This window comes from Myodes glareolus, chromosome 13 (genome assembly GCF_982192425.1).
Source record: "Myodes glareolus chromosome 13, mMyoGla1.1, whole genome shotgun sequence".
In the NCBI taxonomy this organism is placed as follows: Eukaryota; Metazoa; Chordata; class Mammalia; order Rodentia; family Cricetidae; genus Myodes; species Myodes glareolus.
In genome coordinates, this window is record NC_142038.1 from 65513635 (window position 1) to 65527253 (window position 13619).

At 41.5% G+C, this 13619-nt stretch overlaps 1 protein-coding gene across 1 annotated transcript in view; it reads left to right on the plus strand.

Annotated features, from left to right (window-relative positions):
• The window catches only part of Klhl14 (kelch like family member 14), a 114376-nt gene that overhangs the window by 22891 nt on the left and 77866 nt on the right, over positions 1 to 13619 (plus strand). The window contains exon 3 of the mRNA XM_087896226.1: positions 10094 to 10215. Within this exon, the coding sequence (XP_087752352.1) occupies positions 10094 to 10215 (122 nt within the window). The remainder of the gene's footprint in view (positions 1 to 10093; positions 10216 to 13619) is intronic.

The window sequence follows — 13619 nt, forward strand, 5'->3', positions numbered from 1 at the left end:
CTAATAAGTGGCTGAGGTGGAATCAGGAATCAGTCACTATGACTGCTAGTTTCTGCTGAGACAGGAAACTTAAAAACGCGAAAACTCAGTAGGCTCCAGCCATCCAGCGTGTTGTTTTCCTCTGGGAGGCTGCCCATCGTAACCGGAAGCACGTGTCCAAAGCAATTGCTTGCCTAGTAAAACAGGAAAAAGTCAGTGTCTTATGTTCCCAGCCAAAACACAACCACAGTGACCTAAAACCTCCCACTAAGCCCGGCCTCCAGGAGATTCCAAAACTCTGAGCAGGTCCTAGCAAAGGGTCGAGTGTTTGGCACTTGGGCCTCTGAACCTACATTTCACGCAAAGTGTACTTTCTTCACCCTGATTTCCCTTCTGTCATTTGCCGTTTAGATCCTCCTCCTTTGCCAAAGATGTAATCAACCTAAGGAGCTTCTGACTTAAATGTCCAGGGGACTTCTATTTGCCCCAGTCATTCTTGTATCCGTCACAGTGTAGCTTCACGCGCACAACGGCATCTCTGGAACACCTTCTGGGCGCTGTATCCTCTTTGCTTTTGAGTGTAGCCGGCAATGTTCTCAGCCCGCATTGTCGCGGCTCGCACACTTCCTTACATCCCAAGAAGTCTAGATCATGCACAGTACTAAGGCTTCTCCAATAAGGGTGACTCTAAAGCAGAGGGTGGGAAGCCAAGACACCGCTGATACCCCGGAGTCACAGGAGAGCACTGGGAGAAAACCCTGGGGACGTGTCGGTGTGAGATGGGACACGGAAAAGGTGCCCACACCCCTTCCTCTATTCTTCGGTCTGTTAAATGGGGATAATGACACTGTGTTCTCCTACCTTAGAGAGACATTACCAGCTCTATTTAAAGGCTCTTCCCATGAAAGCTGCTGTGTAATTACCAAGAGCAGCTATGATAAAGAAACCTAAATACAACAGCGAATCAGCTGGAACCAATTCTCAGGGGAGTTTACTTCTCTGGAAATTTTTAAGAAAAGTGTAGCAGCTGCTCTTTGGGGAGTGCTGAGCCCCATTCCAGGTTTATGTTTCTGGAAAGCTAGCCAATTTTTGAAGCTTCCTCCTGTCCCAGGACTCGGGGTCTTCCTTTGTCTGCCTTCCCTTGTAGGCTTAGTGATTTCCATCTGACGTTACCTTTTCACTTCTGATTTTTTATTTGTTCACATCTTGACTCACAACATCTCTTGCAATGAAAATGGATTTCAAGCATTCACCTACAGGATAGGAAAAAGAGAGAAAACATAGATATTGTAACCCAATGGGGTAATATGCACCTCGGAGATGGCGGGTGATGGTCATCTATGATAATTCTGAAGAGGACTGAGGACTGGGACAGTGGCTGGTGGGTAAAGCACTTGCTGACCAAGTGATGACCTGGTTCTAATCATAAAACACTCATTAAAAGTCAGACAGAGTGGCATTGTTTGTAATCCTAGCATCCCTATGGTAAGATGCAAGACAGAGATGCCAGGCAGCTAACTGAACACAGCCAGCAAACACCAGCAACGAGATCCTGTTCTGAAGGAGGGGGAAAGAGAGGACTGATGCACAGATGGCCTTCCAAGCTTTGCACACCTTCACACATCAGCTGTGCCATGCACACACCTGCACACACAAAACCACAAACATACATACACACATACCGCACACACAACTTTAAAAGAAGAGGGCTGAAATAATCGATCATTCACGTCAAGCTGTGCCAAGATTCATTGACAAACTATGGATCGCATGGGGTCAGAAGGGCAAAAAACAAGGACCCTGCTCTGACTTGCCTGAGAGAACTACTCCAATAGAAAGGATTTGGTGGAGTTCACTGGAAAGAAGGGGCACAGAGATGGTGAGATGACTCAGGAGCTAGCAGCTCCCGCTGTCAAACTCGGGAGTGATGACCTGAGTTGGATCCCCAGTGGTGGAAGGAGAGAACATATTCCTACAAGTGCACACCATCACACAGGCATCCCCACGCATACACATGCAACATAAATAAACGAATGTCATTTAAAACATCAAAAGAAACTACAGATACAAAACCCAAAGAAGGGGACTGGAGAGATGGCTCAGAGGTTAAGAGCATTGTCAGCTCTTCCAGAGGTCCTGAGTTCAATTCCCAGCAACCACATGGTGGTTCACAGCCATCTATGATAAAATCTTGTGCCCTCTTCTGGTGTGCAGGCATGCATGCAGGCAAAATGCTGTATACATAATAAATAAATCTTAAAAAAAAACAAAGAATATGGTAAGTGGGTAGAAGAATCATGAGCAAATTAAAAATTGGTGACTTAGATACCAATTCCAATGGTAGTTCATGGACTACCATTGCAGAGAGGCCTGCATGATAAGGAAGTGGGCAAATTGGATATATGAATAATATCTAGGTCAGCATCACTGTTAGAAGCTCATTGGTTTTATATTTTTATTAATCTTGCATATGGATTATTAACTATTCTGGTTATTTCTAAATAGTGCAATATATAGTGTATGAAAGGCTCAGCAATAAAAACTCCAGGATTCAGATGCTGTTTTCACATTAGAGCTCTGTAAGGTTAAAAATTATACATAATAATAATAGACATCATTTATCAATTGATCACTATGGGAACTACATAATTTATATATATATATATAAAATCTAGATGTCAACTAAGAGGCTTCCCAGGTCTGGTAAGATTGCTACAAACCTCATCCAGTCTCATGACTTGTAGAAATGGACTAGGTGCATTAAATGTGTTCCTGAACCTTCAAAATTCCTATGTGAAACTTTATCTCCCATCATGACTGTCCTTTGGGTATGGGGTCTGTGAGTTGAGTCATAAGGGTGTGCGTGCGTCATGTAATTAGTGGACTCTAAAGAGGAGACAGAAAAAGGATTGCTTTCTCCTCCCATCTCCAAGTCCTCCCACTTCCCGAGGAATAAATGAAAGGTTGGCCACATCAGCTAAGGTCTTCTTTTTCTCAGTCTCCAGGCTGAAACATAAAGCTCTGTCTTTCATCCGGAGGTGATTTTGTTACACAGCCTGAACTAAGTCAGATACCCATTCTCATCCTTTTTGGAGTCAGTGTTTTCCTGCCCCCACCAGGTCCTTCCATACATTGCTGCCATATTTACAGACGGAAACTGCCTTAAGAAAACCCTCAGCCTCCAGTGGGCGTGGTTGGGACCACTGAAATTTGAAGATCATGGAAAAACGTCACAAGTTCTTTCCATCTTTTCCAACCTCTCATTACTGGATTTGTTTTCTTCCTTCACAAGGTAAAGACGCTCCTTTTCTAGGGTGTCATTCCCTAAGAGAGGGGTTTTAGTTACAAGTAGTAACCATTTACTGTCTCATCACTGCTGGATGGCTTCTTTGACCCTAGTAACATTGTTGTAAGCAGACAGGGGACATCCAAGACCAGGAGTCAGTTTAGAGCTAGAAAACTCACACAGGGCAGAAAGAGAACCCACCTGTAACTTTGACTGGTCCTTCACTCAAACTTAATTCTACCTTTTAAAGATGGGATAGCAACTATCTCATCTCATTTAGACTGCCCCTCCAAAATGTCTTGCTTTTTCTATCAAATCTTTGTCTAAAAAAGAAAAAAAAATCTACATACTTTTCAATATTATATGTAAGGAATTATACAGCAAACTTCTCAATGATATATAACGTTTCAGAAGGCATAGTAGAATAATTTAATAACAGTTTATTAATTGTAGTATTTTCTAATAATTTAAATAATCTAAACAGAGCTGAGGCAGTAAGTCAGTGGGTAAACAAATAGCTTACTGAACAAAAGCAATGTACTGAGTTCAAATCTCCAGAACCCAGGTACAGTCGTGTGTCCATGTAATCCCAGTGTTTCTGTGGCAAAACTGGAAGCAGAGAGCACACAGTCCACAAAAGTTTGAAGATAACAGTGAACAGCAAAGAGACCTGAGACCCTGACTAAAATTAGCTAGAAGGTGAGGACTGACACTGGAGGCTTGTCAGTGACCTCCAGGGGAGTGCATGACTCTGTCACTTCTAGTAGTCTGATTCGGATGGAGATGTCAAACACGCAAATGACACACAGGGATTGTTTATATTGATGATGACAGAGACACAAAATGCTGCTTTGCATGAATATTCCTTACTGCTGGGTGTCCTGGCACACACTGTTAATCCCAGCACTCCAGAGGCAGAAACAGACAGAACTCTGTGAATCTGAGCTCAGAGCCTGGTCTGCAGAGAGAGTTTCAGGACAGGTATGGCTATGTAGAGAGGCCCTGTCTTTAAAAGCCTAAATAAATAAATATTTAGTACAAATGGCAGAAGTAAGTTTGGGGTCATTTCATGAATTGTTGAAAATTTTATCCAAGCCTAAATTCATTTAACATATTTATTTATGAAACTCAAGCTAACAACTCAAACAACAATTTCAATATCAAACATTCCAATACAATCCAATCCAAAGGCATACCAATTAGAAAGTCTATGTTTTCCATAATTAAGTCATAACATTTCTATAAAAACATAAAAGTTTGCATATAGAGAAACTGCTGTAGTTCTTTTTTTAAAAAATATTTATTTATTATGTATACAATCAATATTCTGTCTTTTGTGTATGCCTGCAGGCCAGAAGAGGGCACCAGACCCCATTACAGATGGTTGTGAGCCACCATGTGGTTGCTGGGAATTGAACTCAGGACCTTTGGAAGAGCAGGCAATGCTCTTAACCTCTGAGCCATCTCTCCAGCCCCCACTGCTGTAGTTCTTAATACTCAGTAACCATCTCTGAGCTGAGGTGTGCAGGCAGGTGCTGTGTAGCAAGATAACATATACAGTACAAAGTGCACACATCCTGTGTTCAGAACATGGGCTGTGGGAGGTCACTCAATGTAACATGGGCAAACACTGCCCAAAACACCAGGGATTCTTTACAAATTTGATTTTGAATTAATTTTTGGTCATTGTAGACTCAGAAACCTTTTACTGCTGCCAAATTTTTAAAAAGAAGTTGTACTCTAGAACATCTGTGAGGGTTATTCAACATAGAAGATGTGTAAAATTAACTCTCCCACTACGTTCAACAAGACAGTGGATTGAAAAGTAAGGTCTATTTTGTTACAAATTTCTAAATATCTAAAAAATAAAGATCACTTATGAAAAAAAACAAGGTTTGAAGAGATGGCCCTAGCAGTTCAGAGAGCTTACTATTCTTGCAGGGGACCAGGGACTGACTGTTGGCACTCACATAGGGGCAGATCACAACTGCTAGTAACTAGATCCCAAAGAATCTGACACTCTCTTTTAAACTCTGCAGGCACCAGGAGCATATGTGATGCACATGCAAACATTTAGGCAAAATATCACACATATAAAATAGAAAGGAATAGTTTTTTTAAAAAAAGTACCTTTCCACATTATGTTGAGAGCAATCAGTAGCCTTGAGTCTGGATGTGTAGGTGTAAAGGTCTTTATGAAGTCTGATGTCTTAGTTACTTTTCTATTGCTCTGAAGAGACACCATGACCAAGGAAACCTATAAAAAAAAAAAAAAGGTGTGTTGAGAACATGCTTGCAGTTTCAGAATATGTGTCCATAAGAATCACAATGGGGGACATGAGAGCAAGCAGCCAGGCATGGTGCTGGAGCAGTCACTGAGAGCTTACATGTTGAGACAACAAGCACCAGACAGAGAGAGAACCAAATGCAATGCTTTGGGTTTTTGAAATCTTCAAAGTCCGTCCCCAGTGTCACATTTCCTTCAACAAGGCAACACCTCCTCTTCCTTCCCAAATATTTCTACCAACTAGAGACCAAGCATTCAAATACACAGGCCTACAAAGGCCATTTGCATTCAAACCACCACAACTGAGGAATACTATTGTTTTTTATGTGTTTGAGTATCTGCCTGTGTGTGTACGTGCATGCGCATGCATGAGCACACGCTACATACATGCCTGGTGTCCTGTGAGGCTAGAAGAAGCCATTCGGTCCTCTAGAGTTATAAACATTGTAAACCAACATGTGAGCACTGGGACCTGAACGTGAACCTTTTGGAAGAGTAGCAAGTGCTTTTAACTGCTGAGCAATCTGTCTAGTCCCATATTACTGGATTTTACAAAACGGTTTCATTCCGTGGAGTCAGAGTTCTAAGAATTGCAAACTGAGAATCTCTACTATGAAGCCAAGATATTTAAGCCCCTCAGGTAATCCTGAGAACCTGATAAACTTGGGTATCACTAAACTATATCCTCTATGTTTTCTTCCAATTTCATGATTTAATCATTTGTATGACCCTGCAGAATGCCTTGTTTTACAAACATGAAAACTATATAGCATCTACGAAAAAAAATGTCCAAATTCCTATAAACCTGCTGAATTTTCTTTTTTACAGGTTAAAATTCTTCTTGTAATCTTAGGAACTTTTTTCCATGTATCCTGAACCAGATCACTTTATCTGGCCTGTTTCCCAATTATGAAAGTTCCAAATCACTGAGATATAAATAAATGAGACTTTACCACACTCAGAACACCAGTATGATGAAAAATCTGTTTACAGCAGGAGGTTCTAGGTCATCTTTCAATCATTCATCCCCTGAACCAAAGTAGGTATTCAGGAGAGTGCACACGCACATGCACACGCACACTTAGAAGTGACACATGGTAAATGTTGTGTGGTCACTGAGCCAGAATGAAGGAGACCTTCAAATTCCATCTCCTTCTTCACCGTATATTTTTGGCTACAAGAATCAAAAGCATCCAAATACTGTTGGCATGATCTGCCCAAGCTGTCTGCTTATATTTCTCTCTTTTTGCATCTTTTAAATACTGTATTTGATCCTGGGGATGTTAAAAAAGAGTAATAAAAGAAATATTTTTAAATAATAAAATCTATAAACTGAAAGTGTTAATGAAAACTACACTGAAGAACTAAAATGTATACCAACTTGCCCTATTAAGATGTCCTAATTCTTGTAGTAAAACAACACTTTTAGATTTTGCTTGATCTAAATTTGAACTGCTAGAATTGTTCAGAAAAAGAACAAATCATTGAAACTTCCTTCAGCTCAGTTAGTCCAGATTCATTTAGCCTTAGTTTCAGAAATAACAATACATATTGTATATAGTCATTGTATGTATTCATCGTACAGAACGTTGGGTTTCATGTTGATAATTCCTTTTAAGTATGCCATGGAAGCTGACAAAGCAGAATTTTAAGTATTCAAGGGTGAAAAATTATGGATCCTGGGCAGGACAATTGAGTGACAAGGTCTAGAAATGAACCGAGTGAACATATAATATGAATATGAATGAATATAAACTCAACAGTACAAAAGGTTGGAAAGGCGTCTGTGTCACGCAATAAAGTTCTACATGACAAACGCAAGTCCTGCCCTCTGGTGGAAAACATGTAACCGCTGGAGAAAATGGGGAGTCCCTTTTCTCCCACCTAATTCTCCACCGCATTTCCCAGGAAGACTTGGATGGGCGTGGGGATTTGTCTAATGCTAGCTGGAGTCTTTCAATGTCCCTGGCTGCTAGCCCTTCAGTTGTTGCATTGTTGACAAGGTTGGAGGCTTTGACCATTGGCCAGCTGTTCAAGAACCCCTGCGGTGGAAAAAAGTCTGGTTCTTAGAGAACCAAAGCACCTTGGATGCTTTGAGTAGATGCCTTAAAGACTCCAGGTTCTCTTCTCATCCTTAATTATGAACCCAAAGCAACGCCACTGTGGAAAAACACTAACGAGATTGGTCCAGAGAAACTGACCTAACCAGGGAATAAGATGACTTTAACAAATAAACAAGAGCCAAGCATGTAACTCATTTGTTCATCTATTAATCTTATTTTAAAGCAATACTTAAAAACATAAATATAAGATATTCAAGCTGGGTGTGGTGGCACACGCCTTTAACCCCAGCACTTGGGAAGCCGAGGCAGACCTCTGTGAGTTTGAGGCTAGCGTGTTCTACAAAGTGAGTTCCAGGACAGTCAAGGCTGTTACACAAAAAAACTCTGTCTTGAAAAAAATGCTTTTTCATATATATATATATATATATATATATTATATTTAGATTTACTAATTTTTTTTTTTAGCAAACCCTGATTCCCAGAGCTCTTTCTTCCATGTCAGGTACATGTAAACTGGTCCAATCTGGACTCTGAAAGCATGTATGCAGATAATACTAAGACAGCCACACAATTGTGACTTCCACTGACCAGACTGCCTTCATGAATTTACGTGCACCTAACTGCTTTCATCATGACTTCTTTCACACAAAAAGAATGCTTGGCCATTTGAGCCTCAAGTATCACTTTAAAGAAGATAAAAAGATCCATCTATCAATTTTGTGACCATGCATTTACAAAACTAGATGGCACGGAAATTACATGTGTGTTACATCCAAATAAAAAAGAAGGAAGTTTGATGACTGAAATTCTTAGCATAGGACATCTTAGTTACTGTCTTCTATTTGTGTGTGCCAGCTAGTGCTCTAAAAGACATCCGGGTGCAGTCTGACTGTGTATTCACTTTGAAGAAATCGACTCTGTGTGTTTTTAATTTTGTCCAACTATATCCACATGATGGAAAAAAAGGAGTGTTTCAAGCTGCCAAATGTGTGGCTCGTTTATCTATTGGTACAGCTCCCTCTGTCGATGGCTAGTAGTGTCGTTCCTCCGAGAGGTACTATCCCTGCTGAGGCATACATATCCAGTGCACTCAATTCATCCAAAGGCACAGAGTTTCATTAAAGGAATTCTCTTGTTCCCTTCCTTCATATGGAAATGTCATTAACCGTATTAAGTTAACTCTCTGAGTATTAGGTTTCTAACCGACACAGAGAGCTTCTGCCCGCGGCCTGTTTCACCAGGCCTCACGGATTCTGAGTCATGTCATCGGTTGCGTTTAGATTTAGGAGGAACTCCTTTGTATCTGTTGACTTTCTTCTTCAATCATGGCTGTTCCATTTCTTTCACAGTCAACCACCTTGAGTCTTTCAGGTAAATGAAAAGTTCAATTATATGTAAAGTGAGTGTTAAATCAGCAGGCCCCTCGTGGGGGTCTGGGCATTCTCTCCCTGCTTCAGTGGCAAGTGTGCTCAATCCATTACTGTTCCCGAGGATTGTACATCTATCAGGTCATGTGGGCCAGCCAGGGTGCATCTTAGAGCTTTTACTGCATATGAGACGTTGCAGGCCTGTTCTCAGGAACTGCCAGGCAGACTGGGAATCACAGTCACGGTTAATAGCAGCGAATTGCCAGCTCTTGATGGGTGGGTAGTCACTCCTTTCAGTGGTTGCCCCCTGGGGGAGAAGGTAGAAAAACAGAGGGAGGGAATTAGACTGACTTTGCACAGTTGAGCAGGTTCATGCCGCTGGATCAGTGGCAAGCATTGGCAGGGCTCCACTCTGGGGAGGCTCACGACGACATCACAGTCTCATTTTTACCAATTGGCGCTGCTGTATTACCAGTGGAGCACAGGGGGAGAGCAGAGGGGAGGGCGAGCTGAAGTGGGGGGATGGGATGGAGGCAGAAGTCTAGGCTAAATTAAACAAACAAACAAAACAAAAATGCATGCTCAGACAGGTCCACAGACCCCAGTTAGCCCCGTGCTAATTGTACAAAACTGGTATCTGAAGTTCCCTGGGTGATTAAAGGGTAGACTTCCAAACTCTCTGCATAACCTTAATTTTTTCAAGGTTCTTTGAGTGGAGAATGGCTTATAATAATGATTTTGACTAATACATTTTTTGACATGCAACTTTAATGCTTAGCCCGAGTACAACTCTAGAGCATTTCATGTGTACTCAGCTGTAAAGAGCGATGATTTAAAGGGCTAATATAAGGGAAAGGTCGTTCTAGAATGAACCTCTAACAAATTGCATAAAGGAAGCTTATTATTCCATGAGTATAGGGATATGAAGCTCTTCCAATCATTTTTCTGCTTGATTCAGAAAGAATTGTTGAGATATGAATGGGAGAAGAAGGAAAAATGAAACAGAAAATGCGCAAGCAAGGAACATTCTTTTGATGGTTATGATTCTGTTGCCACCTAAAAGACTCTACAATAATGTGCTTATTCATCTCCTCTTTTGTTTTGGGTGAAGAATTCGCTCTAACAAGAAAATGCTGCTGTTGGTTGGAGGGTTGCCTCCCGGACCGGACCGACTCCCCAGCAATCTGGTCCAGTATTACGATGACGAAAAGAAGACATGGAAAATACTCACAAGTGAGTGCCCTAATTTATTTCCTTGCCTGTTTATCTCAGGCTGGAGTTGTCTTGGTGAATTAAAAAACGTGGTTAATCAAATCAGACACTGTATTGATCTTCTACCCTTTGGTGGTTTGTTTGTATATCATGGGAGATTTAGAGTAAAAGACTAAATTAACATTGCCTAGGTGGCCAATTTGGTAGTTGAACAGGCCCAAATTAAAGTTGGCCTGGTTTGTATTTCTCTGTGTGTTGGAATGGATGGGGGTGGGGCAGAGAGCAGGAATACTCCCTAGAAATGCTTCAGCTAGAGTTATTGTTGTCATTGATACAAAACTGAAAGGTTGTTTAGTCTAAATACCAGTGAGTTTTCTCATGTCAAAATGGTAGGTATTTTAGTTCATTATCTCTATGACCAACATCCATTTGCTTTTTAAGTATCCTTGCCCACCTTTAGTCTGCAGGACCAGATATTTCCAGAAATGGCCTCCTTAGGCTGTGCCAAAGCTGTATGGACAGATATATTCAAGGCTTCCCTTGGCTGCATTAAACTGTGCTCGCAACGTCCAGGCAAGGCTCTCCTCTCCTTAAAGGGTGATTGTGTTTTACAGCAGAACTCTCGCCTTGGGCACTGAGATTTGGAACATATTGTTGTATCGGTTACGATGCCTGATCTGATGCAGTCATGGAGTCTAAAGTCATCGTTTCCTGAGTGCAGCAGGCGGCTCACACCAGTCCCCTTGTGGGCACAGTGGCTGCACTGGTCAATAAAACTAAATTTTAACTGTCAAAATTGCCCAGAGCTGTATAGATAAAATAATAAATGAACAATTTTGAGCCATGAATCAAAGCCATACATTTAAAACCAACAAAAGTGCAAGTTAGCTTCCTTGTTGTGTATGTCTTTCAAGCATTTGTGTATTTTAGCAGATTGTTCTTGCAAAATCGGTTTCCTTGGCTCTTCCTGAAAGCCCTTTCAAACAAGAGAAGCAGGAAAAGAGTTTCCCTTAAGAGCAGAATGGGAGAAAAGGCATATGAGGTGGAGCTTGAAGCAATATACTTAGGAGCTGGCCTCCCCCTCCCCCAAACCTGCAGCAGCGTGGTGCAGGTGCTGCTTCAAGAAAGCTCCCTGGGCACCACTATACTATGGGTGTAGTAAGGAAGTAGCTGACAAGAAACAGCAAGATTAAGCAGGAAAAGGGAAAAAAAATAAGTTAATGAGGTCTTAAAAATGCTTTGATTGTCTTTGGGTGAAAATACCATTTACCATGGGTTAGACATCTTAGTGAGTGAGTAGCTGTATTCTAAAGACGCATCGGGAACTAAAGCTGAACTGAATTTAGAGAAGCAATGCTGTGACAGCACCTTTTCTGGTCAACAGAGAACTCCTGGACAGGTGGCATGCCAACTCAAAGGGTAGAGGGGAAAGGACAAAAGATGTTCAGAGAGACAACCCTAAACACAGCATGAGATCTGAGACACCAAATAAGAGCTAGTCGTTGACAAACCCACCTGCTTTCCCAACTACTTCACACTGCCAAATGGGGATTTACTGAGACCCTCCATGCCGGGGGGGAAAAGGATCTCAAACAGCGTCTCCAGAAGGTCTTATGCTTGAACTTTTACATATATTTACTTATTTGGTGCATGCATGCATGCGTGCATGTGTGTGTGTGTGTGTGTGTGTGTGTGTACACCACAGTGTGCATGTGAAAGTCAGTAGATAGCTTGAAGGAATTAGTTTTCTGCTTTGATCATGTGGGTTCTGGGGGTCATCAGGCTTGGCAGCAAGTGCCTTTATCCTCTGAACAATTTCATCAATCCCTTGTCTTTATTTTAAGCTATGCTCAGAGATAAACTATCAGGTTTCTTACCCAAACTGGGACAGTTTTGAACATGAAAGGCAATCTACTAATTATGCCTGACAACAGCCATAGGCTGTAACATACAGTCAGTCGTCTCCTGATTTAAAACTTTCATATTGCCCGCGATACTCTTACTTTCAGGGCTAAAAAGCATGAACTTTCACCTCTGAATTGGAACACAGACATCTAACTGTGACCTTGTCTTACAATCATTCTGGGTCAGTTTCTCATTTGTCAGTCACTTGAGTGTCTTAAGGTAGCCTTGCACACATGCATCATCAAGCATGCAGCATGGACTCGATACATTGCAAGTGCTATCACTAGCTATTGTTAACGTTACTGCCAACAGTAGCACAGGAGTTTTGTCTGTTTACTGGATGTGTGTCAATCACTGCCACTTCTCCATGCAGAGGAGAAAAATAAAAGTTCACTGCACTCCTCCAGAGTAGGAAGCCTGTTGTCCATAGCTTTCATTGTGAGGTAGAGAAATCTACAGACTAAGAAATAATATTGGATGGCTCCCTTTCAACTCATCTCATCTGAAATAAACAAATTTATTTTTTTATTCTGACATAAACATTCTGACATAAAATTCTGACATAAACAAATTCCCGCAGCGAGAACACGCGTGAGGACTTTAAGCCTTCCTTCTTTCCAGAGGCACACTCAGCTCTGAAATAAAAATCTACTTTCTTTACTCTTCATGTTCCTGGAATTTGAGCATTAAAAATAAACTCTATTCCCTGCCAGTCTGGGACCCTGTGGCCCCAAGTGACAACATGGTTTTCACATTTGTTAAAGAAATGGTGGCCCACCCACTGTGATGGTGGGGCTGATCTAATGGGAACTCACCAAGGCCAGCTGGACTGGGAGTGATGGAGCATGTGATCAAACCGGACTCTCTGAACGTGGCTGACAAGGAGGACTGACTGAGAAGCCAAGGACAATGGCACTGGGTTTTGATTCTACTGCATGGACTGACTTTGTGAGAACCTAGTCTGTTTGGATGCTCACCTTCCTAGAACGGGATGAGGGGGAGAACCTTGGACTTCCCACAGGGCAGGGAAACCTGACTGATCTTTGGACTGGAGAGGGAGGGGGAGGGGGAATGTAGGGACGGGGAAGGAAATGGGAGGAGGAAAAAATTTTTAATAATAATAATATTTTAAAAACCTGAAAAAATAATGGTACTTTAATAATGGATAATTTCTGTTAGTTTACATTTTTAAACCAAATTTGAAATTCCTACAAATCAGAAAAGATAAGTTATTGCCAGGACAGGGTTCCATGTTATTTTGGATATGAAATTATAAATGGGGGAAAAGGTCATTCACTAGTAAACAAAAATATTCAGATTCTCCCCAAGTCTGATGAAGCAGAACTTTCCACTGCCTTTCTTTTGACCTAGAAGGGCTAATCTAGTTCTCAGAGAGGGCCCGATGGCAGGTGAGGGTGGTAACAGGCTCCCAGCTCAGGGTCTGCTTCTTAATGGAAAGACTGTTCCTATGCAAACTAACAGCTTATCAGTCAACAAGCTCCTGACTCCTGGGGTTAGCT